At 37.1% G+C, this 13,708-nt stretch overlaps 2 protein-coding genes across 5 annotated transcripts in view; both read left to right on the top strand.

Moving 5' to 3' along the window:
• The window catches only part of LOC129758533 (small G protein signaling modulator 2-like), a 72,506-nt gene extending 59,014 nt beyond the window's left edge, over positions 1-13,492 (top strand). For all 3 annotated transcript variants that reach the window (XM_055756052.1, XM_055756054.1, XM_055756053.1), the window contains 2 exons: positions 11,136-11,413; positions 11,474-13,492. In XM_055756052.1, the coding sequence (XP_055612027.1) occupies positions 11,136-11,413; positions 11,474-11,562 (367 nt within the window). In that variant the 3' untranslated portion in view covers positions 11,563-13,492. The remainder of the gene's footprint in view (positions 1-11,135; positions 11,414-11,473) is intronic.
• LOC129758534 (ATP-dependent DNA helicase pif1-like) lies at positions 5,426-10,538 on the top strand. 2 transcript variants are annotated; one of them, XR_008740007.1, is made up of 2 exons: positions 5,426-10,345; positions 10,405-10,538. XR_008740007.1 is itself a non-coding variant. In XM_055756055.1 (2 exons), exon 1 carries the CDS (start codon positions 9,238-9,240, stop codon positions 10,312-10,314), a length of 1,077 nt encoding a protein of 358 aa, XP_055612030.1. In that variant the 5' UTR covers positions 6,883-9,237; the 3' UTR covers positions 10,315-10,345; positions 10,405-10,538. The 2 variants fall into 2 exon arrangements, 1 of the variants encoding a protein (XP_055612030.1); XM_055756055.1 differs by having other exon boundaries at positions 6,883-10,345.
• Positions 13,493-13,708: the final 216 nt, after the last annotated feature.

The following is a 13,708-nucleotide window of genomic DNA, read 5'->3' as shown; positions in this document are numbered from 1 at the left end:
TTCAGCGGCTAGACTTCGCCGCCACGAGCTTTTGGGCCTGCCTCTTCTTCGATGCTTGGATTCCAGTCAAGCGCCTCTCTGCAAATCTCGTTTTCATCTCTTCGCAGCGTGTGCCCAATCCATCTCCACTTACGTTCCCGAATCTCGATTTCTAGCGCCTTTTGATGACACCGCCGATGAAGTTCAACGTTTGAGATCCAGTTGCCAGGCCACCAAGCGCGGATGATGTTCCGCAGGCAGCGATTCACAAAAACTTGCAGTTTTCGCGTCGTCACCGCATATGTGCACCAAGTTTCACAGCAATACGGATTTGACGTTTGAGTTGAAGATTCGGATCTTAGTTCGTAGAGAGATCTGGCGTGAGCGCCAGATGTTTCGGAGACTCGCAAACGCAAATCGGGCTTTTCTGATCCGGGTTTCGATGTCCTTCTTGGTACCACCATCAGGCGTAATCTGGCTACCAAGATACTGGAAGCACTCCACTGTCTCAACCTGTTGTCCAGCTACCACGAAATTGGCACGATTTTCTGTGTTGATTTCCATCGACTTGGTCTTTCCGACATTAATTTTGAGACCTGCTGCCTTGGAGCTTTCGGTGAGGTCGTCGAGTTTGCTCTGCATGTCTTGTTGTGTTTGGGCGAGCAAAACAATATCGTCTGCCAGGTCAAGGTCGTTCAGTTGCTCAATTGCTGAAGGATTCCACGGCAATCCTCGGTTTGGTCTACAGTCAATCGATCCAGTCAAGATCTCATCCAGTACGATGAGAAAAAGCAGCGGTGACCAAATACATCCCTGTCTCACTCCAGCAGTTACCGGGATTGGTTCGGACTAGACACCGTCGTGCAAGACCTTACACGAAAATGCCTCGTACTGTGCCTCGATGAGATGGACTAGTTTCTCTGGGACCCCTCGTCGTCTAAGAGCAGCACAACAGTTATCAATAACTTGTTAACAAGCATTACCAAATGTGTATCAAAACAATCTGAATTTCTTTTTACTGAATTTATGAACCGCTAGAAAATTGAGAATTTGAACGCAAAAGCAACTATTTCGGTCGGAAAACTGGCTGCTTTTGGTCTGAAAACTGAACAATTTTGATTGGAAAACTAACTAATTTTGGTTTGGAAACGACCCGGTTGTTTTGACAGCTCGCTGCAATTACTTATCGTCATCAGGAAAGTTGCGTCACTAAAGGGTGATACGGTCAAAATTGGGTCAATATCAACTTGACGTATTTCTTTCAATTTTGCATTTGAAAAACCTAAACACTCCTCATTTTGAAGGTGTGTGTGTAGAATATTGCTCCTATTTTTTTTTTTTTTTTATATAGTTTTTTTATAACGAACACAAACAGAAACAGGATCTCAATGAAACTTGATGTTTCCTCGAAGAGATTCCTTTTTACTTAACTCTAGGCGTACAACTTTCGAGGATATGATGGCTAGCATCTTACAAATGCTAAAACCACCAACCCACAGAACGTGTACTATGTATGCCGTGACCGAGATTCGATCTCACGACCGTTAGCTTAGAAGACTTGAAGGCTATCCTCTACGCCACGGGCTGCGGCTACGCCACGGGCTGCGGCTTTTGATTTTGGAATTCACTCTTCAGTTGTCAAAATGCCGTGCAAGGAAGCAGAACAGCGTATCAAAATTTTGCTCGCGCATCGCGAACATCCGAGCTACTCGCACGCAAAGCTGTCAAAATCGCTAAAAGTTGCCAAATCAACCATTACAAATGCAATTAAAGTGTTTGGGGAACGTTTGTCGACAGCCAGGAAAGCTGGATCGGGGGGAAATTGAAAAACAGAAGCCGCTGAGACGACAAAGAGAATTGCCGGTAGTTTCAAGCGAAACCCTAACCTCTCTCTCCGAGATGCCGCAAATAAGCTGGATGTATCGTCTACAACCGTGCATCGAGCCAAAAAACGAGCCGGACTATCGACTTACAAGAAGGTAGTGACTCCAAATCACGATGATAAACAAAATACGACGGCCAAAGCGCGATCCCGGAGGCTGTACACGACGATGCTGACGAAGTTTGACTGCGTGGTAATGGACGACGAAACCTACGTCAAAGCCGACTACAAGCAGCTTCCGGGACAGGAGTTTTATACGGCAAAAGGAAGGGGAAAGGTAGCAGGTATTTTCAAGCACATGAAACCGTCAAAGTTCGCGAAGAAATATCTGGTTTGGCAAGCCATCTGTACTGCTTAAAAAACAGCATTTTTATAGCTTCCGGAACTGTAAACCAAGAAATTTACGTGAAAGAGTGTTTGAATAAACGTCTGCTGCCTTTCCTGAAGAAACACGGTTGCTCCGTACTGTTTTGGCCGGATTTGGCATCTTGCCATTACGGTAAAAAGGCCATGGAGTGGTACACCGCCAACAACGTGTAGGTGGTTTCCAAGGACAAGAACCCTCCCAACACGCCAGAGCTCCGCCCAATTGAGAAATACTGGGCTATTGTCAAGCGGAACCTAAAGAAGACCAAAAAAACTGCTAAGGACGAGTTCAAGGTAAACTGGCTTTCTGCGGCGAAGAAGGTGGACAAGGTGGCTGTACAAAATCTGATGGCAGGGGTTAAGCGTAAGGCCCGGCAATTCGGATTTGGAAAAGCGGAAGCCTAACTGAATATTTTTCCTGAATTTTATACTAATTAAACTTGAAAAAGAAATTTAATTTGATTTTTTAAATAAACGATTTCACCGATTAACACGCGACAAACAAAAGCCCCAGACCAGAATAAACTGAGGATCAGATTTCGACTCTTGAATCCCAATGCCGCACACAGGGGTAAATGCACCTAATAAGCGATCAAAATTATTTGCGGACGAACGGTAAACGATAGACATTTGATGTCTTCGCAACATTTTTATATTTTTAGATGATCTATCAAACTGCAAACTAGCAATCAATAACGAGATTTTTCCTCTAAAAACAGGAAAAATTGGGGTTTTTTTTTCTTCGAATTTTAAGTGTTTCTAGAGGAAAGAGCGCATTATTGATTGCTAGTTTGCAGAAAATCTATCCAAAACTAATGTTAAATTTATATATCAATGGAAAGCTAATAACTTGACCTACAAAACCCACTCAAAAAATTATCCGAACTCGTCTGAACTCTTAAGTTATAACTTTCTGAAAAAATGCATTATTTTGGATATTTTGTAGTATATCTCCTTTCTTAGTTGAAATATGTAGTTAAAATGTTCCACAAAATTGTGTGTTTCAACAATTTGAACAACTTTTTCAAATGTACCAAGTTTGTAAATCGTATACCAAAAAAGGTATTAAATAAAAACTCAAAATTACTTGTTAAAATGCTCGTTATTTTTAAAATGCTCGTAATTTTTATGTTTTTCATGCGATCTTGATAGTGTCTTCAACAAAGTTGCTTAAAATAATAAGATCTACAACTTTTGTCAATACATAAAGTCTCTAAACTAATTGTTTCAAGAAATAATTTTTTTATCTCCCTTCCAGGTGGAAAAATCACTGTTTTCTTTCAAGAATTTGATAGATCATCTAATAATATAAAAATGTTGCGAAGACATCAAATGTCTATCGTTTATCGTTCGTCCGCAAATAATTTTGATCGCTTATTAGGTGCATTTACCCCTGTGTGTGCCGCTGGATGATAAAAAATTATTCCGGAAAATGTTTTGTTTTGTACAACAGTTACTTCCCATTTGTATCCAAGAACCACAACCCGACAAATCTGCCTCAGTGTCACCCAATCGATTTTTTTTTGGACTTTGAGCTCATTGGTGTACAAAAATAATTGGAGAGCCAAGAACTGCAAACACTTGATTGGTAGATTCAAGAGATGTATTCACAAAGTTGACATGAAGGCCGTACAATGTTCCTGTTGCGACATCAAACGGAAGCTTCTCCAAACAGCCAATTATGAATAGTTTTCAACAATGGACAATTTACCTTCAATTCCAATAAATCAAATCTTCTTCAAGTATGTACATTTGACTTTTTTCACAGCTTGAAAAAGAAATTCCAAAATTTTAGTTTCCACCCATCTATATATATAAAAATGAATGTTTGTCTGTCTGTCTGTTCCCTATAGACTCGGAAACTACTGAACCGATCATCGTCAAAATTGGCATCTGAGGGTTTTTGAGGCCGGGGATGGTTTCTGTAATAGTCAAAACTCCATCCGACTTATGGGAGGGGGGGCTTCCATACAAAATTTGTAGTTTTTCGGAACAAATTAAAGTCATGACATCCATTTTCTCGAAATTTTTTCTTCCTTTGGGCGGTTTGTTTTTCGTCTCCAAGGTCGAGGCGTCGAGCCAGCGTCGCTAAAGGATAGAAACCATGGCATAGCATACTGATCAGTGGGAATATTTTGGCGCGTATTTCTCAACCAAGCATATTTTCAATGCGAGGGGTGGCGATTGAGGCCTTGATGTGATTTTTTTTCCTACTTGATTCCTAGCTCATTCGTACAGCACATGGTTATGAATGACGCCTAGATGTGATCCAGATTGACATTTTGCCGATCGAATAAAACATATAAATTATTTTTGACAAAATCTGAAATTGCTGAAAATCCTAAGAATCTATTTTGGATATCGAAAAGCAGGCTATTGTTGTGTAGTAATTGTTGATCAATCAGCTGTCGGTTGATATGCATTGACGATCGAAACTGAATCAGTTATCGGTTAGCAAAGTTTGAAATTAATACTCATCAACAGAAAGGAATTTATACCATGAATATAATATGGTACTCGAATTGAAGCAACTGTGAGTCCTGCCAATAAGAATTGAAAAAAAAATTCTATTTTAAGCCAGAATACTGATTTAATTTTTATTTTCGTAAGCAGTTCACCATACCAAGTAAGTTGAAAAAATATATTTTTTTAATTTCTTCAGAAATTGGAATATTACTTTTTTTAATTGATACAATATTTTTTTTTAAGTTTTAGGTTAAACATAGTTGTTCTCAAAAAATCGAGGAACTGGAAATTTTGAAGATTGACTGAAAAATCCTGCTTTAAAAGCTGTAAGTTTGTAAGTAAGTTGAAACATTCATATATCGTAGTGGAAATAGTCATGTAAGCAAAAACCTTTTTATGGCTCAAACTAAATTTATTTTTATCGAAAAAGGCAGAATGATAATTTTAAAAGATTATGAACATTCTTATTCTGAAATCTTTTAGTGAATTAAAAAAAACATAAAACTTATTAACTTAAACTCATAAATTAATCTCCGATTTTTTTACAAGTGGAAATGACAAATTAATGGAATAAAATACTCAATGAGTAACATTTAATACGGCCCTGCCAAGTAATTCGAATAAACATATTCCTTATTTTCGGCAACTGTTTTTTTATCTAGAAAAAAAAATTAAATTTTATTATTTCACCTAGCCAAAAGTAGGATAAATATATTTCTTATTTTCATTACATCCAACTTTTCAAACATGATTTTTTTTAAATTTCATAGCAAAAAACATAACAAAAATTGACAAAATGTTAAGCTTCATGTTTCTATACAATCTGTTGTAACATGTTTTTTTGTTGAACATATGGCATCATTCTTTTTTCTACCTACCTTAATCAACTTTAGGATCACGGCCAAACATTAGAAAGTAAATAAAAAACCTTTTAACTTGAACATTAGATCATTGAGCATTATCAATCAAAAAATATCGAATTCTCAAGTGCGGACATAAACAATGATTTTTTTTAACTACGAGGTTAACTATATAGTTTTCGAAATAAAATTTGTACCAACAGAAAGCAAAAATGCCACCGAAACGTAAAGCAATTGGAAGATCATCAGCAAAAGGTCGGCAAATCAAAATTGCACGTGCTGCCGAAACACAAATGAACCGATCACAGCGCATGGAGGATGATCGGATACGCCATCAGGAGGCAAGAGTTTCTGAATCCGCTGACCAGCGCATCATGAGATTAACGAATGATCGGCTGCGGCATTCAGTAGACCGTTCATCTGAGTCGCCTGAACAGCGAGGTCTCAGGTTGAATGCTGACCGTGAGCGTCATGAGAACACACGTTTTTTTGAAACAGCTGATGAACGAGTCGCCAAGATTGCAACGGAACGGGTTCGTGCTTTTCAGTCAAGGCATAACCATGCTGATTTGAAGCTTAGCGCGTTGAACTATGATCATGAGTTGGATTATGATCTGCACCCATGTGTGAACATAGGAATCATGGATGTTCAATGCATTTTTTGCAAAGCACTCAAGTTCAAAAAAGAACCGCCAGGAATGTGCTGTGCAAATGGGAAAGTGAAGCTACCAGAGTTAAGCCTACCTCCAGAACCTCTATCAGCATTGCTGTCAGGCAGCACAAACAAATCGAAACAGTTTTTGAAACAAATTCGTAAATACAATTCCTGTTTCCAAATGACATCTTTCGGGGCAACTAATGTTGTTCACAACAATTACGCGTCTACATTTAAAGTGCAAGGACAAATATACCATAGAGCAGGATCTCTGTTACCAATGCCAGATTCGGATCATCGATTCCTACAAATATATTTCATGGGAGATACTGAACAACAGATTAATCAGCGTTGCCGATATAATATCGATGCAGATCGAGAAATTATTCGTGAACTTGAATCTTTTTTCCAACATCATAATGAGTTGGTCAAATTGTTTAGAACAGCACTGGAACAAATGCCAAATGATAACTTTTCAATTGTTATAAGAGCAGATAAAAGACCCACTGGCCAGCATGAAAGGCGATACAATGCTCCTACAATTAATGAAGTGGCAATCATCATAGTTGGTGAAGAATTCCAATCACGTGATATCATTCTTCACCGTAGAAGTGGAAATATTCAACGTGTTTCAGAAACGCATCGATCATATGATGCATTGCAATATCCGATTATATTTTGGCAAGGTCAAGATGGATATCATTTCAATATCAAAATGATAAATCCTCAGACAGGTGCTGATACTAACAAAAAAGTAAGTGCCATGCACTATTATGCTTACCGGATGATGATTCGTCATAATATTGATAATCACATTCTAAGATGCCGAGCACTTTTTAATCAGTATATCGTTGACATGTATGCCAAAATAGAGACAGAACGACTACTTTATATTCGACTAAATCAGAGCAAGTTACGTTCTGAAGAGTACATCCACCTTCGTGATGCTGTTCGAAGTGATGGTAATTTTAATCCCGAGGATTTTGGAAAAAGAGTTGTACTACCAGCCACGTTTACCGGTAGTCCGCGGCATATGCACGAATATGCTCAAGACGCGATGGCATATGTTCGTGCCTATGGCCGACCAGATCTTTTCGTAACATTCACGTGTAATCCTAAATGGAACGAAATCAAAGACCTACTGTTAGCTGGACAGTCAACATCTGAACGTCACGACATATTAGCACGTGTTTTTAAGCAAAAGTTGAAGGCATTGATGGATCTTATAGTAAAACATCAAGTTTATGGAGAAACAAGATGTTGGATGTATTCTGTAGAGTGGCAGAAAAGAGGGCTACCGCATGCGCATATTTTAATCTGGCTAATCGATAAAATAAGACCTGACCAAATCGATAAAGTAATTTCAGCAGAAATACCTGATAAAAACGTAGACCCAGGATTATTTGAAGTAATATGCAAAAACATGATTCATGGGCCATGTGGAATACTCAATATCAATTCCCCTTGCATGGTTGACGGAAAGTGTACCAAACGGTTCCCGAAACTTTTCGTTTCTAATACAATTACTGGCAATGACGGGTACCCACTTTATCGTCGCCGATCAATCGAAAACGGTGGTCGATCAGTTACTGTTAACAATATCGATATTGATAATCGTTGGATCGTTCCGTATTCACCATTGCTATCAAAAATATTTAAAGCACATATAAACGTGGAGTATTGCAATTCAGTCAAATCAATAAAATACATATGTAAATATGTCAATAAGGGTAGTGATATGGCTGTTTTTGGAATGGAAAACACTTCAGAATCGATTGACGAAATTAGCCAGTATCATCTTGGCCGTTATATTAGCAGTAATGAAGCAGTTTGGCGTATCTTATCATTTGCAATACATGAGCGATATCCAACGGTGACACATTTGGCAGTCCATTTAGAGAATGGACAACGTGTGTACTTCACATCTTCTAATGTTCGTGAGAGAGTATTGACGCCACCATCAACAACATTAACCGCGTTTTTTTCACTGTGCCAAAATGATACATTTGTTAAAACACTTCTTTACTCCGAAGTGCCAAGGTTTTATACATGGAATGCATCTTCAAAGAAATTCCAGCGTCGTAAACAAGGAAAAGCAGTTGAAGGACATAACAACGTATTTTCCAGTAATGCTCTAGGCCGTCTATACACTGTGCATCCAAATAATGCAGAATGTTTTTACTTGAGATTACTACTTATCAATGTTCGTGGACCAACATCTTTCCAAGAATTAAAAACGGTGAATGATCGTTTATGCGCGACTTACCGTGAAGCGTGCCAAGATAGGAACCTTCTGGAAAACGATTCACATTGGGATACCACTATCGATGATGCAGTAAATACTGCACATCCCCAGCAGATTTGCACATTGTTCGCCATTATATTATCCTCTTGCTTTCCATCCAATCCTACAAATCTTTGGGAAAAGTACAAAGATCATATGAGTCAAGATTATTTACATCGTTTACAAAATGCGCAGCAAAATCCAACTATTGAATTTTCTGAAAACGTATACAACGAGGCGTTGGTATCAATCGAAAACATGTGTCTATCAATGATAAACAAATCTTTAACACAGTTGGGAATGCCTGCACCAAACCGAATTGCCTGTAACTTTTCCGATTCGATTCAGCAATCACAGCACATTGACGAACTAAAAAGTTATGTTCGAACAAGACTTCCACAGCTGAACGAAGATCAGCGGAAAGTTTATAACAAAATTATGCACGCAGTGGTTAACCGAAACGGCGGATTTTATTTCCTAGATGCGCCTGGTGGTACAGGTAAATCCTTTTTAATTAAAAAAAATTAATAATAATAGATTTTTTTTCTGTGCAGGTAAAACTTTTTTAATATCAGTTATTCTGGCATCGATAAGATCACAAAACCAAACAGTATTGGCAATCGCGTCATCAGGGATAGCTGCAACTCTTTTAGACGGTGGTCGAACAGCACACTCCGCGTTAAAGTTACCGTTAAATTTGCAAACAACTGAAGCCCCAACATGTAATATAAGCAAAAACTCAGAAATGGGCCGCTTTCTTCAAACTTGCCGTCTTATAATATGGGACGAGTGCACAATGGCTCATAAAAAAGCTTTAGAAGCACTGAATCGGACGCTTAAAGACCTGAGATCAAATGATCTGCTGTTTGGTGACAGTTTGATATTATTATCCGGAGACTTCCGCCAAACGCTACCAGTTATACAAAAATCTACACCTGCGGATGAAATCAATGCATGTCTTAAGTCCTCTGCTTTATGGACGTACGTGCAAAAACTTACTCTAACAAAGAATATGCGTGTAGCGTTGCAGCAAAATGTGTCCGCTGATACATTCTCAAAACAACTTTTAGACATGGGAAACGGAAAACTACCCATAGATCAAACAAATCAAATTACGTTCCCAAGAAATTTTTGTAAAATGATGAATTCGAAAGATGAACTGATTGCAAGTGTTTTCCCTGACATAGAAAATAGTTATAAAAACCATGAGTGGCTAAGTGAGCGTGCTATATTAGCGGCAAAAAACCTAGACGTTAATGATATCAATTCAAAAATTCAAAACAAAATTCCAGGCGAGTCTACCACATATAAATCATTCGACACCGTGATCAATCCTGATGAGGCAGTCAATTACCCGATCGAGTTTCTGAATTCACTTGACTTGCCAGGCATGCCACCTCACATGTTGGTATTAAAAGTTGGTGTTCCAATAATTCTTTTAAGAAACATCTGCCCACCAAGGCTTTGTAATGGAACCAGAATGTCAGTAAAAAGATTGATGAATAATGTTCTAGAAGCTACCATTCTGATCGGAAAATATAAAGGTCAAGATGTCCTTCTACCGAGAATTCCTATGATTCCGACAGATATTCCGTTTGAATTCAAACGTTTACAGTTTCCGGTGAGACTGGCATTCGGAATGACTGTAAATAAAGCGCAGGGGCAATCCCTAAAAGTTTGTGGATTAAATTTAGAAAATCCATGCTTTTCTCACGGTCAACTGTATGTTGCTTGCTCCCGAGTTGGGAATCCTTGCAATTTGTTTGTTTTTACCCCAAATGGTAAAACGAGAAATGTAACTTATTCTGAAGCACTACAATAGTTGCAACATTCATCGGAACAAATTTTTTTTCGTAAGTAAACTTCATTATTTTACATGTGTTATGAATCTTATTTCTGCAATCATTTTCAGGAAAAAATGGAAAACTTAAGAAGTGCGTTTCATATTACCAAAACAAACGAGGATATTCAAATCTTATGATATTTCTTTTTTTTATAAATACTTAACTGTAAGAAAACATTCACCGAACTGTATATTATCCATGGATTCTTAAAAATAATATAAATTTAGATAAATATAAATATACAGAGTATACAATTTTCCTGAAAACATGAAAACTTCTTTTATTAATAGAAAATTGAGATAATCTTCAGATTTATTAGAAAAACCAATCCATACTTCCAAGTAAAACTATAAAGAATATTCAATTATGTGTTTTACGTGTAGCAAAGCACACCGGGTCAGCTAGTTAATTATAAAAACAAATCAAATTATTGAACAAAAACAACCACTTGATTCAAATTTCAAAAAAAAAAAAAATCGACTTTTGCGCACCTTTTGATCTGTAGAGCCAAAACAAGTTAATCGATTTTCTTCAAATTATGTACCTTAGTTATTCAAACATTCACCATCGGTCTGGTAATGGTCTTAGATCTTTGCAACTTGTATTAAGTTTTTGAAGATTCCACGTTCCTGGAATTAACAAGGTTTTCTTTTCGCGAAACTAGCACGGGTTTTTTTTATGGGGTACGAATCCCTTGCGTAACAATTAATCTAATATTAGCAGTGCTCAGTAACAACAAGCGGAAACTTACTTGAGAAAATTTAAGAATATTATCAACTTTTTTCCTTCTACCCTACAGATCCCTAATCCAGATCCTGGACTCGGAAATGTACGACTTGATGCATGCTCATGGAGACTACACCCACTTCTACTTCTGCTACCGGTGGTTTTTGCTGGACTTCAAGCGGGAGCTGATCTATGCGGACATTTTCTCTGTTTGGGAGGTCATTTGGGCGGCCAAACATGTGGCTTCGGCCCAGTTTGTCCTATTTCTGGCCCTGGCTCTGCTGGAAAACTACCGGGACATCATCCTCTCCAACAGTATGGACTTCACTGACATTATCAAGTTTTTCAATGGTGAGTAAAGTTACTTTGTGATTGTGATTATTTATTGAGGTTTTTTTATTTTAATTTTAGAAATGGCTGAACGACATAACACTCCCGCGGTACTGAAGCTGGCTAGAAACCTTGTTCTTCAATTGCAAACAATAATCGAAAATAAGTAGATTAATGTGTTGTTGTGGTAGGAAAGTACATTAAAAGGTGAACACTTGGTTGGTGTTTGTGCTGGTGATCGGTGAACCAAACGTGCTGAGCGATTGTTAAACTGTGGATCAGTTTTCTTGGGCTGGTATCCAAATGCTGAATGTTGTAGGTGGAGCTACATACAAGTACATACAAGTAAAAGTTGAGCATAACTAGCAAATTTTGAAACAATTTGGAATGAAATAAATTTTAAAAGCATATATTCCTAGGAGGTAAAAGAATAAAAAAAACACAAACCAAATGAAACCAGTTATGGCATGTTACTCGATAAAAATTGCAAATAATAGATAAAAAACCACTACCTAAGTAAAACATATGTCAATGTACTGTCACCTACTACATGTCACTGTTACCTGTTCTCGTATACACTCGAACGAATTCCTACAGAGGCATAACTGCCCTCCCGAAAATCGGTGGGATCCAAACTATTAAGGTTTTTATGGCAAATATTTTTTTTTTTATTTTCAATTTTTTTACTTTGCTTAACTTTTCTAGGATCCCAGCACCTAGAATTGTTATTCATTTCCTTCATTCCAGTTAGAAAACAAATTCAAAAAACAATTTTTGAAGATTCCAGTTTCAAAATAAAATTATAAGCTACGTTTCGGCATTTCAAATGTCTTCTTCAAGGATTTGAGCAGGATAGATGATACATATTAACATTATTTGAGTATACTTTTTTACACTTTTTTTTTTAAATAAAATTTCAGCTTCTCAGGTTCCTCGAAAAATACGTGATGAGATGTCGCAAGGTAATTTAAAATATCATCTGAAAACTGAAATCGCTGAAAATATTCTCATCTTCTCAGCTCTTATAATTTTTTCATTGCAATATTTTTAGAACCCAGCCCCCTAATTATCATAGACAACATCCTTAAGCCCGTGGCTCAGATGCCCCCAAACCAAAACGTATGAATTACCTAACAGTCTGTCCTGTAACCAATCTCTATAGCATCTAAAGTCCGTTTTACTCCGTGTGAATATGTTGTCCTAACCCAAAAAAAAAATCTCGTGTATACTGTCGTGTCTGTAAGATAATTTATATAGCTATTTGTACTGGTTGAATTTTAATCCAAGTATATTCGTTTCCCTCAAAAGCTCCTAACGTTGAAATCGTGATTTTAATAATTGTTTTAGAAAGATTGTTAACCCAGCAAGAGATACATCAGTAGATCCTATTTTTAAAAAGACAAAAAAGATTATCTAGATATATTTATTACTAAAGTGAAAAGTGAAACTATAAAGTACTGAAAATATTAACGAGCAACTAAGTATATATTGTTATGCAGCTAATATGAGTACCTATCTATTATACAGAAACAGAAACAAAACTGAACAAGTTTGGGCGCTCCAAGAGCTATTGAAAATCCGATGAAGAAATATAAGTGAACAGAAATACACAGAGTTATCCCTGCTAGTGGATTTAATTTGTCTGTTTTAACTCTTCGGTTTCAAATTTCATACACAACAAAACAGTTATACAAATCACCCATCAAATCACAAGACAAGACACATTAACACATTCACACCGACATCTGCAGCCATACAAAAACAAACAATATATCTTCGGAAATAAATCTTATGAATCATTACACAAATATTGTGGTAGATGAAATAATAAAAAACATACAAATAAATAAAGGTATGCGTAAGAAAACTTAATCAGAGACTACAACACAAAACAACTGCAAATAGGTCACCTAAATCACGGGTTTCGATGTAAAAGTGTAAAAATCTTGCACCGAAACCCGATTTCTGTCGACCCAATTTGCAAGTTAATAGTTATCAATTCATTACATCTTCCAATGATAGTTTGGTAAACCTTCACATCCCGGAGGTAAGCTGAATAAAAAATGGTTAAACTCCGAACCAACATGAAGGACACATTAATTATTCATTTTTCTTATTACTAAAGTCTCCGAAATTTCCATGTTCCTCCATATATATCCACAATTTAATGCAGGTGCTAAGCTAAGTTGGTAAGTCAGTTGCTAAATTGAGTTCGGCTGCCGAACTTAGTATTTAGTCAGAACTCAGTTTAGCTATTGCCCACTTAACTCAAAGTTGAGAGCTGCCTCTGAAATGCAGTTTTGAACCAAAACAATT

This window comes from Uranotaenia lowii, chromosome 3, assembly GCF_029784155.1.
Source record: "Uranotaenia lowii strain MFRU-FL chromosome 3, ASM2978415v1, whole genome shotgun sequence".
Classification (NCBI taxonomy): domain Eukaryota; kingdom Metazoa; phylum Arthropoda; class Insecta; order Diptera; family Culicidae; genus Uranotaenia; species Uranotaenia lowii.
The sequence above is the reverse complement of the archived record's forward strand: the minus strand, read 5'-3'. Positions and strand labels throughout refer to the sequence as shown.

Coding starts and splice junctions, on each gene's coding strand:
- LOC129758534 (XM_055756055.1), top strand. CDS start 9,238: ATGGGCCGCTTTCTTCAAACTTGCCGTCTTATAATATGGGACGAGTGC.